Genomic DNA, 24834 nt, shown 5'->3' with positions numbered 1-24834 from the left:
TTTTTTTCTAATTATAGTTTTTATATTATACATATTTACATTTAACATATATTTTTTTAATTATAATTTTTAAATTTACGAAATGTGTGAAAGTTTTTCATTTTTAAACAAAAACAACTCATTTTATTATTAATTTTTTAATAGGCAAGGGTTAATCTGTAAAGTAACAATTCACACCTTTAAAAAAAATTAAAATTTCATCATAACCATCACATCACTCACAAACTCCTATAAACTTTTCTCACACATCCACCCTAACATACCCGAATCCAAACACCCTCACTCTCTTCACATTTTCCTCACACATCCTCACACATCCTCACACATCCACTCTCTCAAATCCTCACACATCCCCTCCTTAATCCAAACAGAGTCTAAAATAGGAAATTAAGGAAAGAATGAGGAGTCAACATATAAAAATTATAAATTAATATTAATTTAAAAATAATTTTATTTTTTAAATAATTTATATGAAATGACAAAAAGTAAGATATATTAAATAATAATAGAATCGAAAAAAAAAATATATAAAAAAAGCAATTATAATGAAAATTTTTCTTTAAAACAGTTATGTACACCACTCCTTCCCTTCTTCACGAATCTCCTTCTCAATCCACATCTCTCCCCATCTTCCTCTACTTTCATGTCCTCCCTTTTCTTTGAAATTCCTGGATCAAAATGTAAATAATATTTTTGATTTATCCGCTCTCAAATCCACCAGAGTACATACATGACTGAAGTGTAGGTGATGGTAAAGTCACATTTTTTAAGAAACTACTTTTCTCGAGTTGCTTCTTTGACCACAAAAGAGAACTTTCCATGGTATCAATTTTATTCAATAGCGTGATCTGGGGCAAAACAGAACTATAGTAATACAATAATAATCGGACCAGAAGTTGAGATATAGATCATACGTATCTATTAAAGAAAAAAACTTTAATCGTTTAGATTCCTTTTACACCGACATGCAATTTTTTAACTGAAGAGAATAAATAAACATAAATGAAAAGAGTTTAGTGTAGGTGAAACTTTTTTAGCAGTCTATTTAGGTGGCTGAAAAGGTGTTTCTCCCCGTTGGTGCGTTACTGAAACTTGTGGCTTATTATAAAAATAAACCTTTTTTGTGGTATCATAAACAGAGTTTTGTTCAAATAGCGATGGAATGGTTAAATTAAGAAGAATAGATGGATACTCCACCTACCAATCTTCCTCAATGGATGCTGACAAGTTGGATGGGTTAATTGCATCTCTTTGCATATGACAGAAAAAGACATTGTCTTTAGCCATTTTTTACCACAATAATAAGATATTCTCAACTTCTGAATCGTATATGGGCACAGTCAACAAAAATAATATATCGTATCTTCAACTTCATTTTTTTATAAAACTAAAATATTAACTAACATAGAATCACTTTATGCACATCCAGCAACTATAGATTTTCCTTTAAGAATCTTATTTTAGCCATTTCTCCAATTCAGATTTGAGTATTGGTTCATTTTTAAACTCAACCCTTTTTTTTTTGCTCGGCTTAAAAGTCAATTACCTGAAAGTTTTCGATCCCTAATGAGGGATAGTTTGAGGTTTTCCTAAGAATTCAAAGAAAAATTTGTTTTTGATTAGTTTTCATTAATGCAGATGTATTTGTTTTATATAATGGTATATATAATTAATTTCTAGAAAAACTACCAATAATATGAATAACGCATATATATTTTTTCACATAAACATGTGTATTTTCATTTTATGACACTTTCTTTCTCTCTCTTTGATTAGTTATTCAATTACGAAATATTTGTAATTATTTCCTTAACTTATAAATGAATTCTCAAATTTTAATCAATGACTAAAAATCATATATGCTCTATCTTCGTTATAACGAAAACCCTTTTTAATTATGATTAGCAAAAACCAAACGATAAAGGAGGAAAATGCAAAGAGATGGGCATTCCACGAATTTTCTATTTTCTCAGTTTTTTATTCTCATTTGGAAAGGCTTCAATGATATAATTAAATTGAATATTATATATATATATATATATATATATATATATATATATGATAAAATAACAATTTTTAAGTACATTTTAAAAATCATATTTAGAATAACTTTTAACGTGTATAAAACTTAAACTTTCATTTTAATGGTTACAAGTTTATAGTTTTGTTATCTGTAAAAAAATTGTAATACACATAATATTGTATATAGTTATTTTCTAAAATACACATTATTTTTTGCGTGTGTATTTTAAAAATATATAACAAGATAAAAAAGTTAACTTTACATTGTTCTACCCTAACGTTTACGTCACATTTCCAGGATTGCTATAGCAATAATCTATATAATAAACTACAGCAAATAAGAGTATTTATTACTTTATTTATGCTTAGAAAAATAATTATATAATATGACTCACGCGATTATATAACTTTCAATCAATTCTTGTGTGTCACTTATAATTCATTTTATAATATTATTTAACGTCTAGTAAAAAATATTAGTTAACATAAAATTAATTTTATTATTAAAAATAGCTCCTAAAATGATTGAGTTTAAACATAGGATTAAATCAGGTTTTTAACCATTATGATGTTTTTTTTTTTTTGTTTTTTATCAAAATGGGTCCGTTTAAAAAAAATTACAAATTTAGGCAAGTCGTGCCAATTCGGCACGACTTCATATGCACAAATCGTCCCAATTAGACAAGACTCTGTGAAGTTGCGCCAACTTGACACGACTTCTGCCCTATCATACTGAAGTCGTGTCAACTTGGCACAACTTCTGCCACGTCATAATTTGTTTTTATTTTATTTTATTGTTTATATATTGGGTAATAAGTTATGTAATGTTAAAAATTAATTTGATACATAATTTTCTAAGAGTGTTATTTTAAGGAACAAAAAATTGGATAATCGTGTATGAATCATATTTGAATTGAATGAATAAATACATAGATAAAGAAAATGAATGTTCTAAGAGTGTTATAAATAAATACATAGATAAAGAAAATGAACCTTCTCCTTCGGGTACTTTTTTCACTCCACCAAATATATTTGGAACTTCTGCATTCACCCATCTTTCTGCATATAATCCAACATCATCCATGCACTATCGACCCACAATGCCCTCACCAGCATCTCATAATGAAGCCAATAATAACGATGATGAACATGTCGTTGATGATCCTCTTCCACAAAGACCTCGACGACAAATACGAAAACCACATTGTGGCTCATCTTCCCATAAATCATTTACTTCTAGTTCAACTTTATATTTTTATTTTATATCTTGTGAATCTTACTAATTTGTTTAGTTCTAATTAATCTCTTCTCATCATTACGTGTTCTGTAAAATCATTACTTCTCAAACTATTTATTTTGCAAATTCACAACAATAATTCTCTATTTATTTTCCAAATTCATAACAATTTTCTTCATTTTTTAATTAATCAAATAATCAAGTTATTGTCTTACATTACCGTCAAACATGACCCATACACGATTATCCAAATTTTTGTTCCTTAAAACTAACACTCTTAGAAAATTATGTATCAAATTAATTTTTAACATTACATAACTTACTACCCAATATATAAACAATAAAATAAAAAAATAAAAAAAATTATGACGTAACAGAAGTCGTGTTAAATTGGCACGACTTCAGTATGATAGGATATAAGTCGTGCCAAATTGACATGACTTCAGTATGACAAGGCATAAGTCGTGCCAAATTGGCACGACTTCAGTATGATAAGGCGAACGATTTGTGCATACGAAGTCGTACCGAATTAACACGACTTACCTAAATTTGTAATTTCTTTTAAATTTACCCATTTTAGTAAAAAGAAAAAAAATAAATAAAGCCAGCATGGTAAAAAATCAGATTAAATTATTCTAGACTCTGGCCACACATTAGTATCAAAACTCAAAAACGTATTTGCTACCTATGTTATGTTAGTTAGAAGTTTCCTAGCAAAACTCAAACTTTTTTATTTATAACTCTCAACCATCTCTGTTACCAGTACATACAAATTCATAGCACTTACTACATCTCTAAGCTATCTGCAACACAAACCAAAACTTGTGAGTAAATTTGAATCATGATTACTCCTGTCGTTCGACGCATTTCCGAATGCTTTGTCAAACCACATGGTTTAACAGAAGTGTCAAACGAAACATGCCATTTAACACATTGGGATATTTCCATGTTGTCTATCCACTATATCCAGAAGGGTCTACTCTTCAAGAAGCCTGAAACCCTTGTTCATCAACATGATTTCATACAAAATCTGTTGGACAAACTTAAACACTCTCTTTCTCTCACCCTCTCCCATTTCTATCCACTGTCTGGTCGCCTTGTCACCCACAAAACCCAAAACCCTCCTTCTTATGCTATATTCGTTGATTGCAACAACAGTGATGGAGTTAGATTCACTCATGCAACTCTTGATGTCACCATATCTGACATACTCTCCCCAGTTGACACCCCATCCATTTTTCACTCATTCTTTGACCACCACAAAGCAGTCAACCATGACGGTCACACCATGCCGCTGCTGTCCATCCAAGTCACTGAACTAGTGGATGGTGTTTTTATAGGTTGTTCCATGAATCACTCTGTCGGTGATGGCACTTCGTATTGGAATTTCTTCAATGCATGGTCTAAGATCTTTCAAGCTGAACCTCAGGGCCAAGAAAATGATGTGCCCATTTTGCACCAACCTATTCACAACCGCTGGTTTCCAAATAATTGCAGTCCACCAATCAATCTTCCTTTCAAACATCACGACGAGTTTATCAATAGATTTGAAGCGCCCTTGCTGAGAGAGAGAATCTTCCACTTTTCAGCAGAGTCTATAGCAAAACTGAAAGCAAAGGCAAACTCAGAGTCCAAGAGTAATACCACGAAAATCTCTTCGTTCCAGTCATTATCAGCACTTGTTTGGAGATCCATCATTCGTGCACGCTCCCTACCATATGAGCAAAGAACAAATTTCACGCTATCTGCAAACAATCGGTCAAGAATGGAACCGCCTCTGCCTCATGAATACTTTGGAAACTCGGTTAATAGTTTGAGTGCGGAAACGACTGTGGGGGAATTACTTAAGAATGATCTAGGATGGGCTGCATGGAAGCTGCACCTTGCTGTTACAAGACACAATGACAAAGAGGTGATGCAATCAATCCAAGAATGGTTTCAGTGTCCGGTGATCAGAAAAATTTGTCAGCCCTTGGAGCCGTACCTTGTGTTGATAAGTAGCTCACCCAGGTTCAACATGTATGGGAGTGAGTTTGGAATGGGGAAAGCAGTAGCAGTAAGAAGTGGATATGCCAACAAATTTGATGGGAAGGTGACATCATTTCCAGGTCGTGAAGGAGGGGGAAGCATCGATTTGGAAATCTGCCTTTTACCACATATAATGACCTCTCTTGAATCAGACATGGACTTTATGAATGCAGTTTCAGTAATCAATCCCTTATGCTAGTTTGCTAATAATGTTCCCAGTGTGCGACAGTTTAACAGGTAAATTATGATTATCTGGATGTCATTTGAAAAACTGAAATATTCTTTATGAGTGAATGCATTAATCTTCCAAGCAATATTAATATTATTGAAAGGGATCGTCATTGCGAGGCTTAAGTCAATAATAATCGGATTAATTACTCTTTTAATGATCATTGTGTATGTTTTATACTATATTTTATGGGAAATAATGTTCCCGTGCATCAGTAAGATATATATGCTTCACCAAGATCATTTTTATAACCTGATTCCCAGATTGGTTTAACAATAAAATGTTTTGACAGTCTGTTCACATTCTTATAACAACCATAAGTAATAATAATATATAAAATTTATATACTAAGAAGTCGTCCATATGTAACTTATTAAACCTCAAACTAATCAGACACGGAACTATCTAAATACACAATGAATATTCTTCAACAGTTCAAAACATATAATTAAGAGTATATCTTAAAACATCTTTATTGTTCAAAAACATCTTTATGAGTTTATTCTTCAACTCACTACAAATATTTGTAGTGGTGTAGGTAGTGGTGGTTATTTTCGTATAACCTGACATTTATTGCCACATTATACGTGTGTGGCGATACCGCGTACCGTCAGCATTTTTGCCACCACAAAGTTTATTGTGACGGTTAATTAAGAACTGTTGTGACAGACGCTATAAAATATATTTGGTATAAAATGATGGTTTTAAACGTGTAATATATGTTAGTTATAAATGTCGCAATTCTGATAGTGGGTAGTGTAAATAACAATAGTTTTAAATGTCACTTGATACGGTATAATATGACATTTATAATAACCATTACAATGGTCATAATACAAATATTTAATATTTTATTTTATTTCTAATATTTGTAATAATTTATTCAATTTTGTTAAATAATTTGATTTCATAATATTATTTACTTTCGATATACATTTAAATTTTATAATATAATTAAAATTGATAAATATAATAATCATAAGATGATAAAACAAATATAGATGATAATATCAAACTAATCCAAACAAATAAATTAAATTATTTCATAGTTCAAAACATGTTAAATTTTTTTCTAATGGGTAAATCGCCAACAAGAAGTAGGAATAGATTTGAGTGGGAATCAGAATTGGTGATAAGTCTCCACCAATGTATTACAAGGGCATCTGTAAAGAGATACATATTTGACGTCCGAGTGTGGGGGGAGGAGGAACTAGAGAAATATTCAGTGAACTCAGCATACAAATGTCTAGCAAGGAAAGCGAATGGGACACAACAGGAGGTTTTTGATATTCTTTGGAAAGCTTCTGCTTTTCCAAGCGTGCTGACAACAACTTGGAGAGTTCTTTTGGATAGAATTCCAACAAGGGAAGGCCTATATAGAAGAGGAGTGCAGGTCACTTCTACTGAATGCGGACTGTGTCGGAGTGAGGAGGAATCCTCTAAGCATTTATTCATAGAATGCGTATATGCACAACGTGTATGGTCTATATGCCAAAGGTGGTTGGGAATTACGTTAGTGCAACATAATGAGATTAAGAACCATTTTGAAAGTTTTCAATGTAGTCAGGCAAGTGTTAAGCAGAATCAAGTTTGGAAAGGTATTTGGGCAGCTGTTGTGAGGTGTATATGGGACCAAAGGAACACAATTCTGTTCAAACAGGGAGTTGTGGATGTAGAAGAGATACTGCAGATGACTCAACTTAAATCGTGGTCTTGGCTTAAACATAGGACTAAATCTTTTAATTACTCTTTTGCAGACTGGACTTTGAATCCAGGCATATGTATTGAGAGGTTGTAATAAGCTGGAACGAATGACAGAGGAAATTCTGAGGTGCAGTAATAAGACTGGCAAAGCAGGGCAAAGGGATAGGTGGAGAATTCCTTTGTGTGGCGCTGACAGGGGCTGAGATTATGCAGGTGCCTAAATGTGAAGATTGGATGTTCAAATTTGGGTTGGAAGGTCAACATGATCGCCGGTCGATGAAGCGGCGATCTCCATGCGTGAGTAGTCGGTGGTCGCTGAAGTTATGCAAATACCAACATGATCGCCGGTTGAGGAAGCGGCATTCTCCATTGCAGTCGGTGGTCGCCGAAGATATGCAAAGGTCAACATGATCGCTGATCGTTGAAGCGGTGATCCCTGTCAACATGATCGCCGATCGATGAAGCGACGTTATCCATATGTGTGTAATCGGTGGTCGATGAAGCGGCGATCTCCGTGTGTGCGTAGTCGGTGGTCGCCGAAGTTATGCAAATGCCAACATGATCGTCGGTCGAGGAAGCGGCGTTCTCCATGCGTGTGTAGTCGGTGGTCGTCGAAGTTATGCAAAGGTCAAAATGATCGCCGGTCGGTGTAGCGGTGTTCTCCATATGTGTTTAATTGGAGGTCGCCGAAGTTATGCAAAGGTCAACATGATCGCCGGCCAATGAAGCAGCGATCTCCATGCAAGCGTAGTAGGTGGTCGCTGAAGTTGTGCATCATCACCGTATCTGAAGAACAGAAGATCAGATAACTGGAAATCGCCGAGGAAGACACATCGCCGGGTTCTCCAGAAAGCTTATTTGAAGTTGTTGGAGCTTTAAGTGAGTAAGTCCAGATGTGTTGGTTCGATAAAGATGTATGTTAAACCTCATCGCGAGCAATGAGATGAAGGGAACAACTCGCTCGTCGACGAGGGGATTTCCACTAGTGGATCCTCGTCGAGAGCGGGGTTTCCTTAGGTCAGAGCATACATGGCGAGTAGCATTGGTGGCAGGCGATTTTGCAGAGATTGTGCTCCTCGCGGCACTTAGTGCTCACCAGAGTAAGTTACATGGCGAGTTATTCCCTGCACGGGTAATTTGTCGTGTGGTGAGGTGAATGTAGGCGGCCTTGGTTCTTGGGGTGTCGGTAAAGATGAATGTTGCTTTGAGACAACTTGTTGGTTATATTTTGGGGTATGTTTTCTCACTTTATGGTTGTTCTGCTCCAACCATAAAGGAGAGTTTCTTTTGTGGATGATACAGGAAGTCCACTTCTGGTTCTGTATATAGGTTGGGATACCCCTGAAGTATCCATTTTAATTTTATTTATTCATTGCTGATAAAAAAAAATGTTGAATACGTTTTATAATATTATAATATATAAAATTAAAAAAATCTTATATTTGAAATACGATTTCTATTTCTCATATGTTTTGTAATATTATAATATATAAGATAAAAAAAATTAATGACTGGTGTATAATATTATAATATATAATAAATTTAAGATACATTTTTTTAATATTTAGATAAGTTTAATTTACTATTTATAATTTTTTTTTATTTATAATTAAAGAAAATTAGTTTTTATACAATAGACAAAATTTAGAGTTTGATGTTTAAGAGCTACCCACTATTCAACTATGATGCCTACCTATGACATACACAGTAAAACTTAATGACTAGTGTGTGATTGTGGAGCTTTTCGACTTTCTTGTACTCATGTTATCATTGTTTGTTCGGCATATCATTTACAACTAACAACATTCGTTGATCTTATCTATAGTTTGCAGTATATTTTGAAGGGTTAAGAAGTTGAATATCTTCTAATTCGAAATCAAGATTATTGGTCTACTTATATTGGACCGAATTTCATCCCGAACCTCCGCATGCACCATAAGAAATCAGACAGATCAACAGCATATCGTATACATAACGAAATGGATAAACCACTTCCAACTAAGCCAAGTGATCTTACTGTAGAAATGAATGTCACAATAAAGCAAATTATCCATATCGACAATAGTAGAATGTAGACTATAGTACTATTTTCCGTTTTCTATGACAATTAAAATTTTTAGTTGACATTCTCCATTTTAGCTTTTCGGTTAAAGTTTGTGATTTATTTTTAGCATTTTAAATTTAAGATTTTACTAACTTAATTTTTTAATATGAATTAAATTTACTTTAATCATTCTTTTAAAATAATTAACTTACTTTATTTTAATTTTAAAGTACCACATCATTAATTTTATTAAAAATTCAAAATAATGTTAATGTATTTAAATATTTAATTATATATAATAAAAATTTATTTTTAAAAACTTCAGCCATTCTTTAATTATAAATAATAATAAAATATTTATAAAAATTTATTTAGTTAAAAAATATTTTATAGAAACTTATCCAGTTAAAAAATATTTTATAAAAAACTTATTTTATTTAATTATATATAAAAAAGTTATAAACAGTAAATTAAACTTATTTAAATATTAAAAAAGGTATATTAAAATTATTATATATTAAAGTATTATAAACGAATTGTAAGTTTTAATTTTCTTTATTTTATATATTATAATACATTATAATATTACAAAATGTATATTTGGATTTTGCAAAAAAAATTCCAATTTTATATATTATCATATTATAAAGTGTATTTATGAAGTACGATTTTTAATTGAAATTGTATTTTGTATATATGATTTTTAACTTTTTTTAAATCTCCAACATGGGGCTCAATTCCCTATCTAGCACCATTTACATCTTTATTTCCCTATCTAGCACCCTTTTGTTTTTATTTCCCTATATAGCACCCTTTTGTTTTTATTTCCCTATCTAGCACTCTTTTATTTTTTATTTCCCTATCTAGCACCATTTTAAAAATAAACAAATAAATAATAAATTATTATTTTTTAATAATTTTAATTTTGAATGCATTAAAAATAAATATTTTTAATGTTTAAAATAATTAGAAATATAATTAATGAATAAATAAATGAGTTTTTACAAAATAAAAACAAAAAAGTAATAAATTAAAAATGTTTAGTTTAAAATTATTATTTTTAAAAATGAAGAAAATAAAAAATTAAACTCTACAACAACATAAAAGTTGAATTTATAAACATACATTAGTATTTATTTTTATTATTATTGATGATGTAATCATGTTAATTTCAAGTAAAAAATACAGGACATATTTATAAAAAAAAACAAAGTCAATTAGTATTAATTAACAGTGGACACATAAATAATATTGAAGTGTTTACCTAAATGCAAAATTCTAAAAAAAACTAATACACATGTTACACTTAATGCTTAAAAATGAGACCAAAAAAATAAGTATAGAAAATAAAAACAACAACAATAAAATAAAAACAAAAAATAGATATAAATAAAGAATGACAGAAAAAAAAAACAACTAAAAACATAAAAGATATAAAATAAAGGCAAAACAAAATAAGATAAAGATAAAAGATATAAAAAAATTCAAACAAGATAAAGATAAGAGATATAAAGCGATATTAAATATGTATATGTTGATCATAAAAAGGAAAATAAATAAAAGATGATCATTCATTTGATATTTTCTTCGGCGGTACATTAAATAGTTTGTGCAAAATGAAACATAATTAATGACGAGAATTGCACAATCCAGTAATTTTTTTTATAATTTTAATTTTGAATGCATTAAAAAAATATATTTTTAGTATTTAAAATAGTTAGAAATATAATTAATGAATAAAAACATAAATAGAAATAAATAAAGAATGGCAGAAAAAATAATAATAACTAGAAACATATTAAATGAATGATCATCTCTAATTTATTTTCCTTTTTATGATCAACACATACTTATTTAGTATCGTCTTATATCTCTTATATTTATCTTGTTTTGATTTATTTGATTTTTTTTATATCTTTTATCTTTATCTTATTTTGTTTTTCCTTTATTTTATACCTTTTATGTTTTTAGTTATTATTTTTAATTCTGCAATCTTTATTTATTTATTTATGGTTTTTGTTTTTATTTTATTGTTGTTTTTTTATTTTCTAGACTTATTTATTTTTGCATTTTTTTCTTCTCATTTTTAAGCATTAAGTGTAACATGTGTATTAGTTTTTTTTAGAATTTTGCATTTAGGTAAACACTTCAATATTATTTATGTGTCCACTATTAATTAATACTAATTGACTTTGTTTTTTTTTATAAATATGTCCTGTATTTTTTACTTGAAATTAACATGATTACATCATCAATAATAATAAAAATAAATACTAATGTATGTTTATAGATTCAACTTTTATGTTGTTGTAGAGTTTAATTTTTTATTTTCTTCATTTAAAAAAAAAAAATTTTAAACTAAACATTTTTAATTTATTACTTTTTTGTTTTTATTTTGTAAAAACTCATTTATTTATTCATTAATTATATTTTTAATTATTTTAAACATTAAAAATATTTATTTTTTAATGCATTCAAAATTAAAATTATTAAAAAATAATAATTTATTATTTATTTATTTATTTTTAAAATGGTGCTAGATAGGGAAATAAAAAATAAAAGAGTGCTAGATAGGGAAATAAAAACAAAAGGGTGCTAGATAGAAAAATAAAAATAAAAAGATGCTAGATAGGGAAATAAAGATATAAATGGTTCTAGATAGGAAATTGAACCCCAACATGGTTGACATTTTAATGTGTAAATTACGTGTACTGTGTTAACGACTTATCCATTTTAAAAAAAACAACTATTTTCATACTAGAACAATAATGTCACTGTAGCACGGATAACAGGGAGATGACATGCAATGAAATAACATGTAAAAATCTAAAGAAAATACAGACTATTCAAATTTAAGTTGGAATCGGTACAAGTCTAATTTACACCAACAAATATATTTTTTTAAAATTTACATTTTAAAATCAATTTGGGTCACATTTGGCGGAAAAGGTTTGAAATAAAGTGAATATTATTTACACGCTCAAGAAGTTTAAAACTTCAATTATTTATGGTAAAAAAATTAAGTCAAATATTCAAAGGCCTTCCGTGTGAATATAGTAAAAAATATATATGCCAGCCAGCAGCTTAAAATTAATGTCAGTATTATCTGTAATAGTTAATATAATATGAACATAATTGTCTTCTATAAAATTATATTTCTAGTATCGATAAAAAAAATAAAACGTGGTATTGACGAGAATGATGCTCAACTTAATCCACTTAAACAATTTTTAGTGTTTAAATACTATATATTAAAAGAAAGTCTCCTGAAACAACTAATCAAAACTAACTACTTTAATAATATAATAATATATATTAGTACTTTAAATTAAAATATTAATATTTTGGGTAGTGTAATAAATAGAATGGATATCGACTATTTGACAACTAAAACTAATACATGGTGCGTGAGAATACAAAACTGTCACCTAGATCGTAAAATAATAAAAAATTAGATGATGGAGTCCAGTAGTTACTTAGGTGGAAAATTTAAAAAAATTAGTTTTTGAAAGGATAGGTTTTTCGAAGGAGCAAAGGTGTGATTTTAAGGGATTTTGATTTTTTTTCGATTGGGCATTTTGAGGGGTTTAACTTGTGTTTTGCAGAGAGATTTTGAGTGTTTTTTCTTGTGTTTTTAATTGGGTGTTTTACGAAGGGAAAAGGAAGCAAAGGTCAATTTTGAGGGATTTTTGTTGTTTTTTCAATTGGGTGTTTTGGAGAGGAATTTTGAGGGTTTTTACTTGTGTTTTCTATTGAACGTTTTGCAAAGGGAAAAGGAATCACATGTGCGATTTTGAGAAGATTTGCGTTTTCGAGGGAGTGGTAGTTTGATTTCAGTGAGAGTGCGAGTACGATTTCACTCGGATTTTGGGGTTTGTTTTTGTTTAATTTCGTTTATATGTGGATATTGGGATTTTTTCGTTTGATTCATTGGGTACCTGGTTTGGTATATGTTTTTGTAAAGTTTTCATGTGTTTTGATTTAGATTTTTTAGGGTTTAGTGTACAATTATTTCGTTTATTTGTATGATGTTGTGGTTTTTGAGTTTTGGACGTTGGGGTTTGTTGGTTGGAGTTTAAATTGGTTTGGATTCTATTGTTTAGTGTTTTTTGCTTTGCGATTTTGGATCACTGGATTTGCATTTTTCTTGTGCGTTCCAACTTACTGGTGATAGATTAGAACCCATTGAAGAGGAATGGTGGTGTTAATTTGAGTATGACTAGTGAAAGTATTTCGTTTATCTATGTAGATGGTTGTGTTTACCTGTTGTAGGTAATATGAAATTGTTGGGTTATGGGTATTGGGCCGACCTTTTCTCATTTAGGTAGGAGACCGATGTAAATGAATAATGTAAAGAAAATAGTATAGGATGAGGATTTTGATTAATTAACATTAACCAAGCAGTAAAGAGAGAATCATAACCGTAGATCAATGATTAAAACTTACTCTATATATACTAGGTAAAACCTCATATAGACATATCACAAATTAGGTTAAGAGCACTTGTTCTGGACTACCTTGAATGTTCTGGGTTTAGGTCTCCAATTGGCCTGTTTAGAACAAAAAGATTTTGAACGATATTGGTAATTGTTTGTAATAATTTTTCATGCGTTTGAGTTCATAATAAATGAATTTTTTATATTCATTATTTAGATATGGGCGTTTGAGCATTACAAGCATCACATGCCAAGGAGAGGAAATAAATATCCTCATATTATGCATTGAATGAATATTATATTTGGCCACAATGAACTTGGATGGGGTCTACATAACAATATAGTCTCTCATGTTTATTGGAATTTGTATTACATTAACATTGTTGTGAATGTAGATAATTAAGTTTGGTAATATTTATGTGAATGAACAGGTTATTGTTGAATTATTGCGTCAAAGAGCTTTGTAATGAATTGATTGAAGAAGTGTTTAACATGAAATTGGATGTAGAATTAGGAAGGACAAACCAAGAAAGGATGAAGTTGCTAGAATGATGGTCAAAGATTTTTTATTTTTTATTATAAATATTAATATTTTTTAGATGTACGGTGAAGGAGAATATCAAAATATCATAATGCCTTTCTATACTTGTCAATTTGATAACAATGTTCACGTCACGTAAGCACCCGTTCTGGGTTGTATTTTGATATTTTGGCGCAAGGCGAACGAGGTTGTAAAAGAATCATTTTTCAAATCTATTTTCCTATAATAGTTTTGAAAGTATCATTCCTCACTGCAAAATGGGTACTCCTGCAGTTGAACACATTTCAGAATGTTTTGTGAAGCCTCACCCCTACAACAACTTCCCCAACCAAATCTGTAATCTAACACCATGGGATATTGCCATGTTGTCTGTGCACTATATCCAGAAGGGTTTGCTCTTCAGCAAGCCTGCAACTCTTGTGGATCAACAATATTTCATGGAGAATCTGTTGAAGAAGCTCAAGCACTCTCTTTCTCTCACCCTCTCCCATTTCTATCCACTCTCTGGTCGTCTTGTCACCCACAAAACCCAACAACCTCCCTCTTATACTGTTTCTGTTGATTGCAACAACAGTGATGGAGCTCGATTCATCTATGCAACCTTAGATGTCACCATATCTGACTTACTCTCCCCAGTTGACACCCCTTCCGTTTTTCACTCATTCTTTGACCACCACAAAGCACTCAACCATGACGGTCACACCATGCCCTTGTTGTCCATCCAAGTCACTGAACTAGTGGATGGTGTTTTCATAGGTTGCTCCATGAATCACTCTCTAGGAGATGGCACTTCGTATTGGAATTTCTTCAATACATGGTCGCAGATCTTTCAGGCACAATCTCAGGCTGAACGCTGTGAATATGATGTTCCCATCTCACGCCAACCCATTCACAATCGTTGGTTTCCAAATAATTGTAGACCACCGATCTCCCTTCCATTCAAACATCATGAGGAGTTTATAGAGAGATCTGAAAAAACAACCTTGCTGAGAGAGAGAGTTTTCCATTTTTCAGCAGAGTCTATTGCTAAACTGAAAGCAAAGGCCAACTCAGAATCCAACACCACACAAATTTCTTCTTTCCAGTCATTATCAGCACTTGTTTGGAGATCGATAACTCGTGCGCGCTCCCCACCGTCTGACCAAATAACGATTTGTAGATTAGCCGCAAACAGTCGATCAAGAATGGAACCTCCTCTGCCTGAAGAATACTTTGGAAACTGCATTCATGCAGTGAGTGCAGAAACGACAAAAGGGGAATTACTTGAGAATGATTTAGGATGGGCAGCATGGAAGTTGCATATGGCTGTTGCAAACCTTAGCAATCGAGTGGTGTTGCAGTATCTGCAAGAGTGGTTAGAGTCTCCTTTGATATATCAAATGGGTCGTTTCTTTGATCCGTACTGTGTGATGATGGGTAGCTCGCCCAGGTTCAATATGTATGGAAGTGAATTTGGAATGGGGAAAGCGGTGGCTGCTAGAAGTGGGCATGCAAATAAATTTGATGGGAAAGTGTCATCATACCCAGGGCGTGAAGGAGGAGGAAGCATTGATTTGGAAGTTTGCCTTTTGCCACATTCAATGAGTGCCTTGGAATCAGACAAGGAGTTCATGAATGCAGTTTCTGTGTTCAATCCCTTGCTGTTGTAGTTTGCTAATAATGCTGATAAAGGGACAGCTCTTAATTAATGTAATCTCGTTTCTGGTTTTTTATTTTATTTTTTTTATCGGCAATTTCTGTGTTTTATTAAGTGAGAGAAGTTATTATTGGAACATCTGTTAAATTTATCCTCTGAGAAAAGATGAATTAGTCAAATTCTATTCACATAGTAACAAAAAAAATAATTAATGTCTCCTGAACTCTAGTATAACTCATTCCGTGTACGTTTCATCAACTACTTCCTCTCCTACTTCTTCCTCTTTTAGCAGCAGATTATATTTTCCAATTTGCCTTGTTCTTGCATGCAATTGAAAAAAAAGGATCTTGTTGCTAAATTCAGAGTAGAACTAACATTTAATACTATTTAGAATGAAATTGACTGGCAAGTGCAAATTGAAACAAGGGAATATAACATTAACAATATGTTATGGTAATTGATATATTGAATCCTTACTTCTACCATATTGATATATAAACGGGGGAATGATATGTATGCATAGGAAATCTTTCTCTTAGCTTTGGGACCACCTAAGGAAGATGTATGACTTTTATTTGCTTTGCTCGGCAAAAGTTTGAATTTGGCATTTGTGTTTCTTTGCTATGTGCAAGATAAGAAGGCTTTTGAGGATATACTGAAGAGAATCTCCAAGAAACAGAAGATTAATGCATCCAGTTATGTTATATTGAGAGATAGGTGACATTGTATCTAAGAAGGGTAACGTCCTTTTATTTTATTTTATCACACTCTCCTAGATTTTATCTTTTGTTAGTTTAGTTGTGACAGATTACTTGAATACCATTTTTATAATACATTGCAGTATTGTACGCTAGTGTTTTAAATTGTTTTGGCAAAATGGCTGCAAAAAGAAAAGCTAGTTTCAATTGTACTTTTGAAGTGAGATTGAATTCATTGCTCAGATGCTAAAGGAAGTACACACACATGCAGTACAAGTACCATGTAGGTGAGGTTTCATTAATATTTTTTATTCAAAGGTGCACCCTATATGTTTAAAAAAATAATTTAATGTTAAATTTAATTTTTTTCACTTTAATAAAAGTTAACAAGTTTTTGTGAATATTTTTTTACAATGTTTATGAATGATATCTGGATCTAGTTCATCTGGGTTTTGAAATCCTTTGGTATAATCTTCATGTGATTATAATGATAAATGTATTGTTATTGTGAAAAGAATATTTTTGGTTCTTAAAATTTTAATTTCATTTGTGTCTGTGAGAAATTATTACAGTGTGGAAGATACATCTAATCTTACTTTTCTCATACTTATCTACATAGACTTTGTTTGACTGGAGGAAAAAAACATAATGTCCTAGTATGTAGCCTATAAGATTTAGCCACGACTTTTTCAAAAGATGAAATATTGGTAATGATGATTTTTATTTCCCTTGTATCTATGGACAAAGGTACCTAATTATACGCCTTGTTTGAGATATGTTGTCTATATTGAGAATTCATTATTGGGGTAGGGAGAAATTGAAGCCAAAGCTAAAGGAGTATGGAGAAGCGTTGAAAGAATTTCATTGGTATGGGAAGGACGAGGAAGCTCAGGAGTTGTTGTTGAAATTGAATAATGAGATTGTATTTGAAATAAAGAAGAATAATTGTACGCTTTACAGTGAATGATTGTCATTGTCATTTTCACTATACAAGAACTAATTGTGTGAGACTATAGTGATAGTACATATTATACTATAAATCTTACATATGCTACATGATAAACAAAGGTGACAATTTATTGACAAGGCATATCTAAATTCATTTTCAAACATTGAAAATTTATTGAATTACTATTAGTATTTGTGTTGACAAATTTTTATTACTAACTTGTTTATAAAATAAAAACATATATGCATAAATTATTAAATTATTAAATTTCATATGTTACAATCCAAATCTAAGTAATTTGTATAATTTTCTAGTCAAACAATTTACTAAAGATTTTTATTAATATTTTTTAAATGTCACCTAAAAGAGTTACTAAAAATTTCTAATAATATGTTTATATTGTTACTTTTTTATTAAAAAATATTACTAAAAAGATTTAATAATATTTTTTAAATATCACTTTTTTATTAAAAAAGTTACTAAAGATTTTTAATAACATTTTTATAATCTTACTCTTTTAAAAAAAAATATTACTAAAAAGATTTGATAATATTTTTAATTGTTATTTATTTATTAAAAAAAGTTACTATTTTTTTTTAATTTTTAGTAAATTTTTATAATGTTACTTTTTTATTAAAAAATATTAATAAAAATATTTAATAACATTTTAAAAATGTCACTTCTATATTAAAAAAATTACATTTTATAGTAACATTTTTATAGTGTTATTTTTGTTAAAAAATATTATTAAAAAGATTTAGTAACATTTTTAAAATGTTATCTTTTTATTAAATAAATGTTATTAAAAGTATTTAATAATATTTTTATAAATGTCTTATTATATATAAAAATGCGTCTTTGAGTAAAATTAAGTTTTACATTGTCATTTGAAAAGCTAAAATATTCTTTATGAGTGAATGCATTAATCTTCCAAGCAATATTAATCATTGAAAGGGATCGTCATTGCGAGGCTTAAGTCAATAATAATCGGATTAATTACTCTTTTAATAATCATTGTGTATGTTTTATACTATATTTTATGGGAAATAATGTTCCCGTGCATCAGTAAGATATATATGCTTCACCAAGATCATTTTTATAACCTGATTCCCAGATTGGTTTAACAATAAAGATGTTTTGACAGTACTGTTCACATTCTTATGACAACCATAAGTAATAATAATATATAAATTTTATATACTAAGAAGTCGTCCATATGTAACTTATTAAACCACAAACTAATCAGACACGGAACTATCTAAATACACAATGAATATTCTTCAACAGTTCAAAACATATAATTAAGAGTATATCTTAAAACATCTTTATTGTTCAAAACATCTTTATTGTTCACCATTATTAGCAAACTACAACAGCAGGGGATTGAACACAGAAACTGCATTCATGAACTCCTTGTCTGATTCCAAAGCACTCATTGTATGTGGCAAAAGGCAAACTTCCAAATCAATGCTTCCTCCTCCTTCACGCCCTGGGTATGATGACACTTTCCCATCAAATTTATTTGCATAGCCACTTCTAGCAGCCACCGCTTTCCCCATTCCAAATTCACTCCCATACATATTGAACCTGGGCGAGCTACCCATCAACACGCTGTACGGGTCAAAGAAACGACCCATTTGAACTATCAAAGGAGACTCCAACCACCCTTCCAGAAATTCTAACACCACTCTATCGTTAAGGTTTGTAACAGCCTTATGCAACTTCCATGCTGCCCATCCTAGACCATTCTCAAGCAATTCCCCTGTTGTCGTTTCTGCACTCACTGCATGAATGCAGTTTCCAAAGTATTCTTCAGGCAGAGGCGGCTCCATTCTTGATCGATTGTTTGCGGCTAATCTGCAAATCGTTATTTGGTCAGACGGTGGGGAGCGCGCACGAGTTATGGATCTCCAAACAAGTGCTGATAATGACTGGAAAGAAGAGATTCTTGTGGTATTAGATTCTGAGTTGGCCTTGGCTTTCAGTGCGGCAATAGACTCTGCTGAAAAATGGAAAATTCTCTCTCTCGGCAAGGGTGTTTCTTCAGGTCTCCCTATAAACTCATCATGATGTTTGAAAGGAAGAGAGATTGGTGGACTACAATTATTTGGAAACCAACGATTGTGAAGGGGTTGGTGTGAGATGGGAACATCGTATTCATGGCTTTCAGCCTGAGATTGTGCTTGAAAGATCTGCGACCATGTATTGAAGAAATTCCAATACGAAGTGCCATCTCCTAGAGAGTGATTCATGGAGCAACCTATGAAAACACCATCCACTAGTTCAGTGACTTGGATGGACAACAAGGGCATTGTGTGACCGTCATGGTTGAGTGCTTTGTGGTGGTCAAAGAATGAGTGAAAAACGGAAGGGGTGTCAACTGGGGAGAGTAAGTCAGATATGGTGACATCTAAGGCTGCATAGATGAATCGAGCTCCATCACTGTTGTTGCAATCAACAGAAACAGTATAAGAGGGAGGGTGTTGGGTTTTGTGGGTGACAAGACGACCAGAGAGTGGATAAAAATGGAAGAGGGTGAGAGAAAGAGAGTGCTTGAGCTTCTCCAACAGATTCTCCATGAAATATTGTTGATCCACAAGAGTTGCAGGCTTGTTGAAGAGCAAACCCTTCTGGATATAGTGGGTAGACAACATAGCAATATCCCAAGGAGTTAAATGGCAGATTTGGCTGGAGACTTGGTTGAAGGGGTGAGGCTTCACGAAGCACTCTGAAATGCGTCGAACAGGGATACTCATGATGCAGTCTTTGTGTTTCTTTTGTTCAGTTCAAAATCAAGACCTACTTCATTACTCTTTTATATAGATTTTAAATAAATAATATAATTAAAGCAGTCAATTGCCACCTGTGTTTGACTTCCACAAATTAAAGTCAAGTTCTGGAAAAATGAGTGGAAAGTTTGAAAAGTCTGTTTTTGAGGGAAAAATGTGAAGAGAAAATGGTAAAGGAGATATATTTCCATAAAAAAAATGAAGTAATGCGAAAAAATAATTCTGTTACAAAAGATTTTTTATTCAACTCATAAAGTATTCTTTTTTTAATCCATTAAAACTGTATTATTCTCTTACTACCGGAATAAAACACAAGAAAAAAATTTCCAATGAAATTAATAAATAAGGTAGAGAGCATCTTATAATTTAAAATCAGTTTATTTGAAGATAAAATAAGTTTTTTATTTATTTATGGAGATAAATAAGTTTAAATTTACAATGATTCAATATATCCTAAAAATTAAAATTTATATAATGGGTTCTTTTAAAAATGATGTAAGTTTTTTTCGAATCTTTCAAATTGGGAAAAAAACAATTTTTTTTCTAAAAATGAGTAAATCGCCAACAAGAAGTAGCCAACCATGTTGAATACGTTTTATAATATTATAATATATAATAATATATGAAATTAAAAGAATCTTATATTTGGAATACGATTTCTATTTCTCATATGTTTTCTAATATTATAATATATAATAATCTATAAAATAAAAACATAAAAATTTAAAACCTAAAATTCGTTTATAATGTTATAATATATAATAATGTTAATATACATTTCTTTTAATATTTAGATAAGTTTAATTTACTATTTATAACTTTTATTTATTTATAATTAAAGAAAGTTAGCTTTTATACAATAGACGAAATTCAATAGACAAAATTCAAAGTTTGATGTTTAAGAGATACCACTATTCAACTACGATACCTACCTATGTCATACACATGAAAACTTAACGATTAGTGTGTGATTGTTGAGAGTTTCAAGTTTTTCAACTTTTTTGTACTTATGTTATCGTTGTTTATTCGACATGTCATTTACAACTAACAACATTTGTCGATCTTATCTATACTCTATAGTATATTTTGAAGGCTTAGGAAGTTGAATTTCATCCAATTCGAAATCAAAATTATTTGTCTACTTATATTGGATTGAATTTCATCTCAGACCTCCGAATGCACCATAAGAAATCAAACAGATCAATAACATATCGTATACATAATGAAATGGATAAACCACTTCCAACTAAGTTAAACAAATACTCTTACTGTAAGAGTGAAGGTCACAATAGAACAAATTGTTCATATCGACAATAGTAGAATATAGACTATAGTACTATTTTTTCGCTTTCTATGATAATTAAAGTTTTTGGTTAACATTCTTCATTTTAGCTTTTCGGTTAAAGTTTCTGATTTATTTTTAGCATTTTAAATTTAGGATTTTACTAACTTAATTTTTTATTATGAATTAGGTTTACTTTAATCATACTTTTAAAATAATTAACTTACATTATTTTAAATTTTAAAGTTCTACATCATTAATTTTATTAAAAATTCAAAATAATGTTAATGTACTTCAATTTTTAATTATATATATATTAAAAAATTATTTTCAAAAAAATTCATCCATTCTTTAATTATATAGACTTTTGAGTGACAGGGAAAATGAAAGACATCTTGAATACAAATCTTTATTTGGTATCTTGAAATTTATTACTACAAAACCATGATATTGTAAATTACTTTTCTTCTATGTTATAATTTTGCATGACATTTGTAAATTTACTATATATAACTACTATGTTGAGTATTTTTCCTTTACAATATATCAGTTGGTGTACTTAGATAATTTATGTGTTTTCTCATATGTATTCGTATTTATTAAAATGAACTATAAATTTATAGTTTTAATATAAGTGTGTGAATAATGACATTTTTATTTTAATTTTACTATTAAACATAGATACATACAAATAATTAAAAAAAATCTGGATACACACACGTGAAAGCACATGTGTTAAAAGACACAGAAAAATGGCTTACAAAATTAAAACAGTTTGGACATAGATTGGTTTGAGTGTGTATTTTTAGTTATAGCTCAATTCAATGTTCAATGATTATTTAAACCTGGTTTTTCACATCCACTGCTATCATCCTCACCAATTATTATTGCATTTTAACTTCACATATATGATGGTTTAGGGAGGAACCAAGATTTATAAAAGGTTTTTTTTTTCAAAATGTTATAATAGTGAGAATAAAAAAGAGAAGTAGTTGTTAAAGTCACAATCTTCAAGTAATATCTAGAACACAACATTGTCATTGACTCTAGTTTATGGTACATATATTGTATACAAATATTTTAATTTGTAAATAACTCAAATATGTATACCCAAGGTAACAACGCAAATCAACACTTGACGACATGGAGATACCACTGGAATTAACCTGGATAACTCCTCCTCATTAAAACCGGATGCAATACCAAAACTTGCTATTAGTTGTAAAAATGCATGAGCTTACAAGGAATTACTATTGCTAGCATCCATGTCAAGAACATCCAATATGGGTTTTCATTCCTCAACAATGGCCTTTGATAACTTCTGAAATTACATTAGAAACACAATCTTAATTGCTAAGGAAATCACACAGACATTCCATCAGCATGATACATGTTCGCCTTTTTTTCTCGAGCATTCATAATTTCAAATACAATCGGATCTCATTCTCCTGAAGTCTCTGCAGTGGAAAATTATCACCAATTGTTTTTTTATCGTAGAAGATTTTTTTTTTTCATTTTTAAAGGGAAGAAATGCTAAACTAATTATCAAAAAACAAACTTCTTATGATACTCAAGAAGGTCTTCAATAAATTCTTCTTCCCAATAACTTACATCAGTATATTGCATACTCTAAAACAAAATTGAAACAAAACCAAAGCCAATAAATTGTTAACTTTTGTTCCTTGAAAAAAAAAGGCAACCTTGGAGAGATGTTCCCATAACATATCGCAAACACCAAAGCTTCTATAGATTTCAAACCCTAAATCCTTTTCGAAACACTTAAAATTTCAAATTTTATTTTCAAATTTCAAAAGTTTTGAATTTTAAAATTTTAAAATTTGAAAGTGTTTTGAAAACGCTTTAGGTTTGAAAATTGAAAATTTGAAAATTTAAAAATTTTGAAAATTTTGAAGTGATTCGAAAAGAGTTTACGGTTTGAAAATTTAAAATTAAAATTTTTAAAAAATTTATGAAAATAGGAAATAAAACAATACCCATAATAATGAAATAAAATCAAATATTGATATAAAAATAAAAAAAATAAAAATTAAGAAAAATCATCTATATATAGGTATAGATATTATTATACATTATAAAATTACAAAATGTATATGGGAAATACAATTTCAAATAGAAATCGGATTTTGAAAAAAGATTCTAATTTCATATATCATCATATATTATAATATTATAAAGTGTATTTATGAAGTACGGTTTTTAATTGAAATTGTATTTTATATATATGATTTTTAACTTTTTTTTTAAATCTCCAACATGGTTGACATTTTAATGTGAAAATTACGTGGTCTGTGTTAACGACTTATCCATTTCTGAAAAAAAAATTATTCACTTTAAAAATATTTTAAAAAAAATTATACCATTTTAAAAAAAAAAATCTATTTTCATCTTAGAACAATAATTCACTGTAGCACGGAGAGCAGGGAGATGACATGACAATGAAATAACATGTAAAAATCTAAAGAAAATACAGACTATTCAAATTTAAGTTGGAATTGGTACAAGTCTAATTTACACCAACATATATATATTTTTTTTAAAATTTACATTTTAAAATCAATTTAGGTCACATTTGGCCAATTTTTTTTAGATAAAGTGAATATTATCTATGTAACATCCCTATTTTTTTTTCTTTTGTTAATATATTATACATACAATATCTAATTAACATGTAAACATATATTAGGTTATCATATTTGTATCTCAAAAAGATATCCCTCTTCATAGGGAATTAACATATACATCAAAAGTTTTTAAAAAAAAAACAAAAGAAACAAAGCATTCAAAGGTAAATCTATCCAATACTGCAGCTGCTCACTGAGGAGCTCTATTACCTGCAATCTCATCTGCTCCCGTGTAAAACACGATCATCACAGATAAAGAAACAAACACAAACAATAACAGGGTAAGCTAGCTATATAAAAAAATTTCTATATAAATTCATGTCAAATTAATCAACATAATTCATCAATTCTCATACAATTTCTCAAATCATCAAGTGTCTATTAAATTTCATAATTCATCTTTTCACATGTCAAACCTCTACTGACTCATAACACATAGACACTTGACTCTACTTCCGGAAGACTCGTGCGTTGACTTAGACTTAGAGATCTGCACCTGTCATACTACATCACTGTGAAATCCACACAGCTATGCGCATAATTAATCTCAATATCATCTCTCTCCTAATATGACAGGGTTAATTCATATAACAGGTC

General features: G+C 30.0%; 4 protein-coding genes across 4 annotated transcripts; 3 read left to right on the top strand and 1 right to left on the bottom strand.

Annotated features, from left to right (window-relative positions):
- Positions 1 to 3947: 3947 nt before the first annotated feature.
- LOC137822937 (uncharacterized acetyltransferase At3g50280-like) lies at positions 3948 to 5674 on the top strand. The gene has a single exon (XM_068627964.1). It carries the CDS (start codon positions 4101 to 4103, stop codon positions 5484 to 5486), a length of 1386 nt encoding a protein of 461 aa, XP_068484065.1. The 5' UTR covers positions 3948 to 4100; the 3' UTR covers positions 5487 to 5674.
- A 917-nt stretch (positions 5675 to 6591) lies between these two features.
- LOC137822224 (uncharacterized) lies at positions 6592 to 7314 on the top strand. Its single transcript, XM_068627122.1, has one exon. It carries the CDS (start codon positions 6592 to 6594, stop codon positions 7312 to 7314), a length of 723 nt encoding a protein of 240 aa, XP_068483223.1.
- A 7022-nt stretch (positions 7315 to 14336) lies between these two features.
- On the top strand, positions 14337 to 16013 carry LOC137822981 (uncharacterized acetyltransferase At3g50280-like). Its single transcript, XM_068628045.1, has one exon. The coding sequence runs from the start codon at positions 14499 to 14501 to the stop codon at positions 15888 to 15890; it is 1392 nt and encodes a 463-aa protein (XP_068484146.1). The 5' UTR covers positions 14337 to 14498; the 3' UTR covers positions 15891 to 16013.
- A 2785-nt stretch (positions 16014 to 18798) lies between these two features.
- On the bottom strand, positions 18799 to 20333 carry LOC137822982 (uncharacterized acetyltransferase At3g50280-like). The gene has a single exon (XM_068628046.1). It carries the CDS (start codon positions 20278 to 20280, stop codon positions 18892 to 18894), a length of 1389 nt encoding a protein of 462 aa, XP_068484147.1. The 5' UTR covers positions 20281 to 20333; the 3' UTR covers positions 18799 to 18891.
- Between the last annotated feature and the right edge of the window lie 4501 nt (positions 20334 to 24834).

This window comes from Phaseolus vulgaris, chromosome 9 (genome assembly GCF_000499845.2).
Source record: "Phaseolus vulgaris cultivar G19833 chromosome 9, P. vulgaris v2.0, whole genome shotgun sequence".
NCBI lineage: Eukaryota > Viridiplantae > Streptophyta > Magnoliopsida > Fabales > Fabaceae > Phaseolus > Phaseolus vulgaris.
This window is presented reverse-complemented; position numbering and strand designations above follow the sequence as displayed.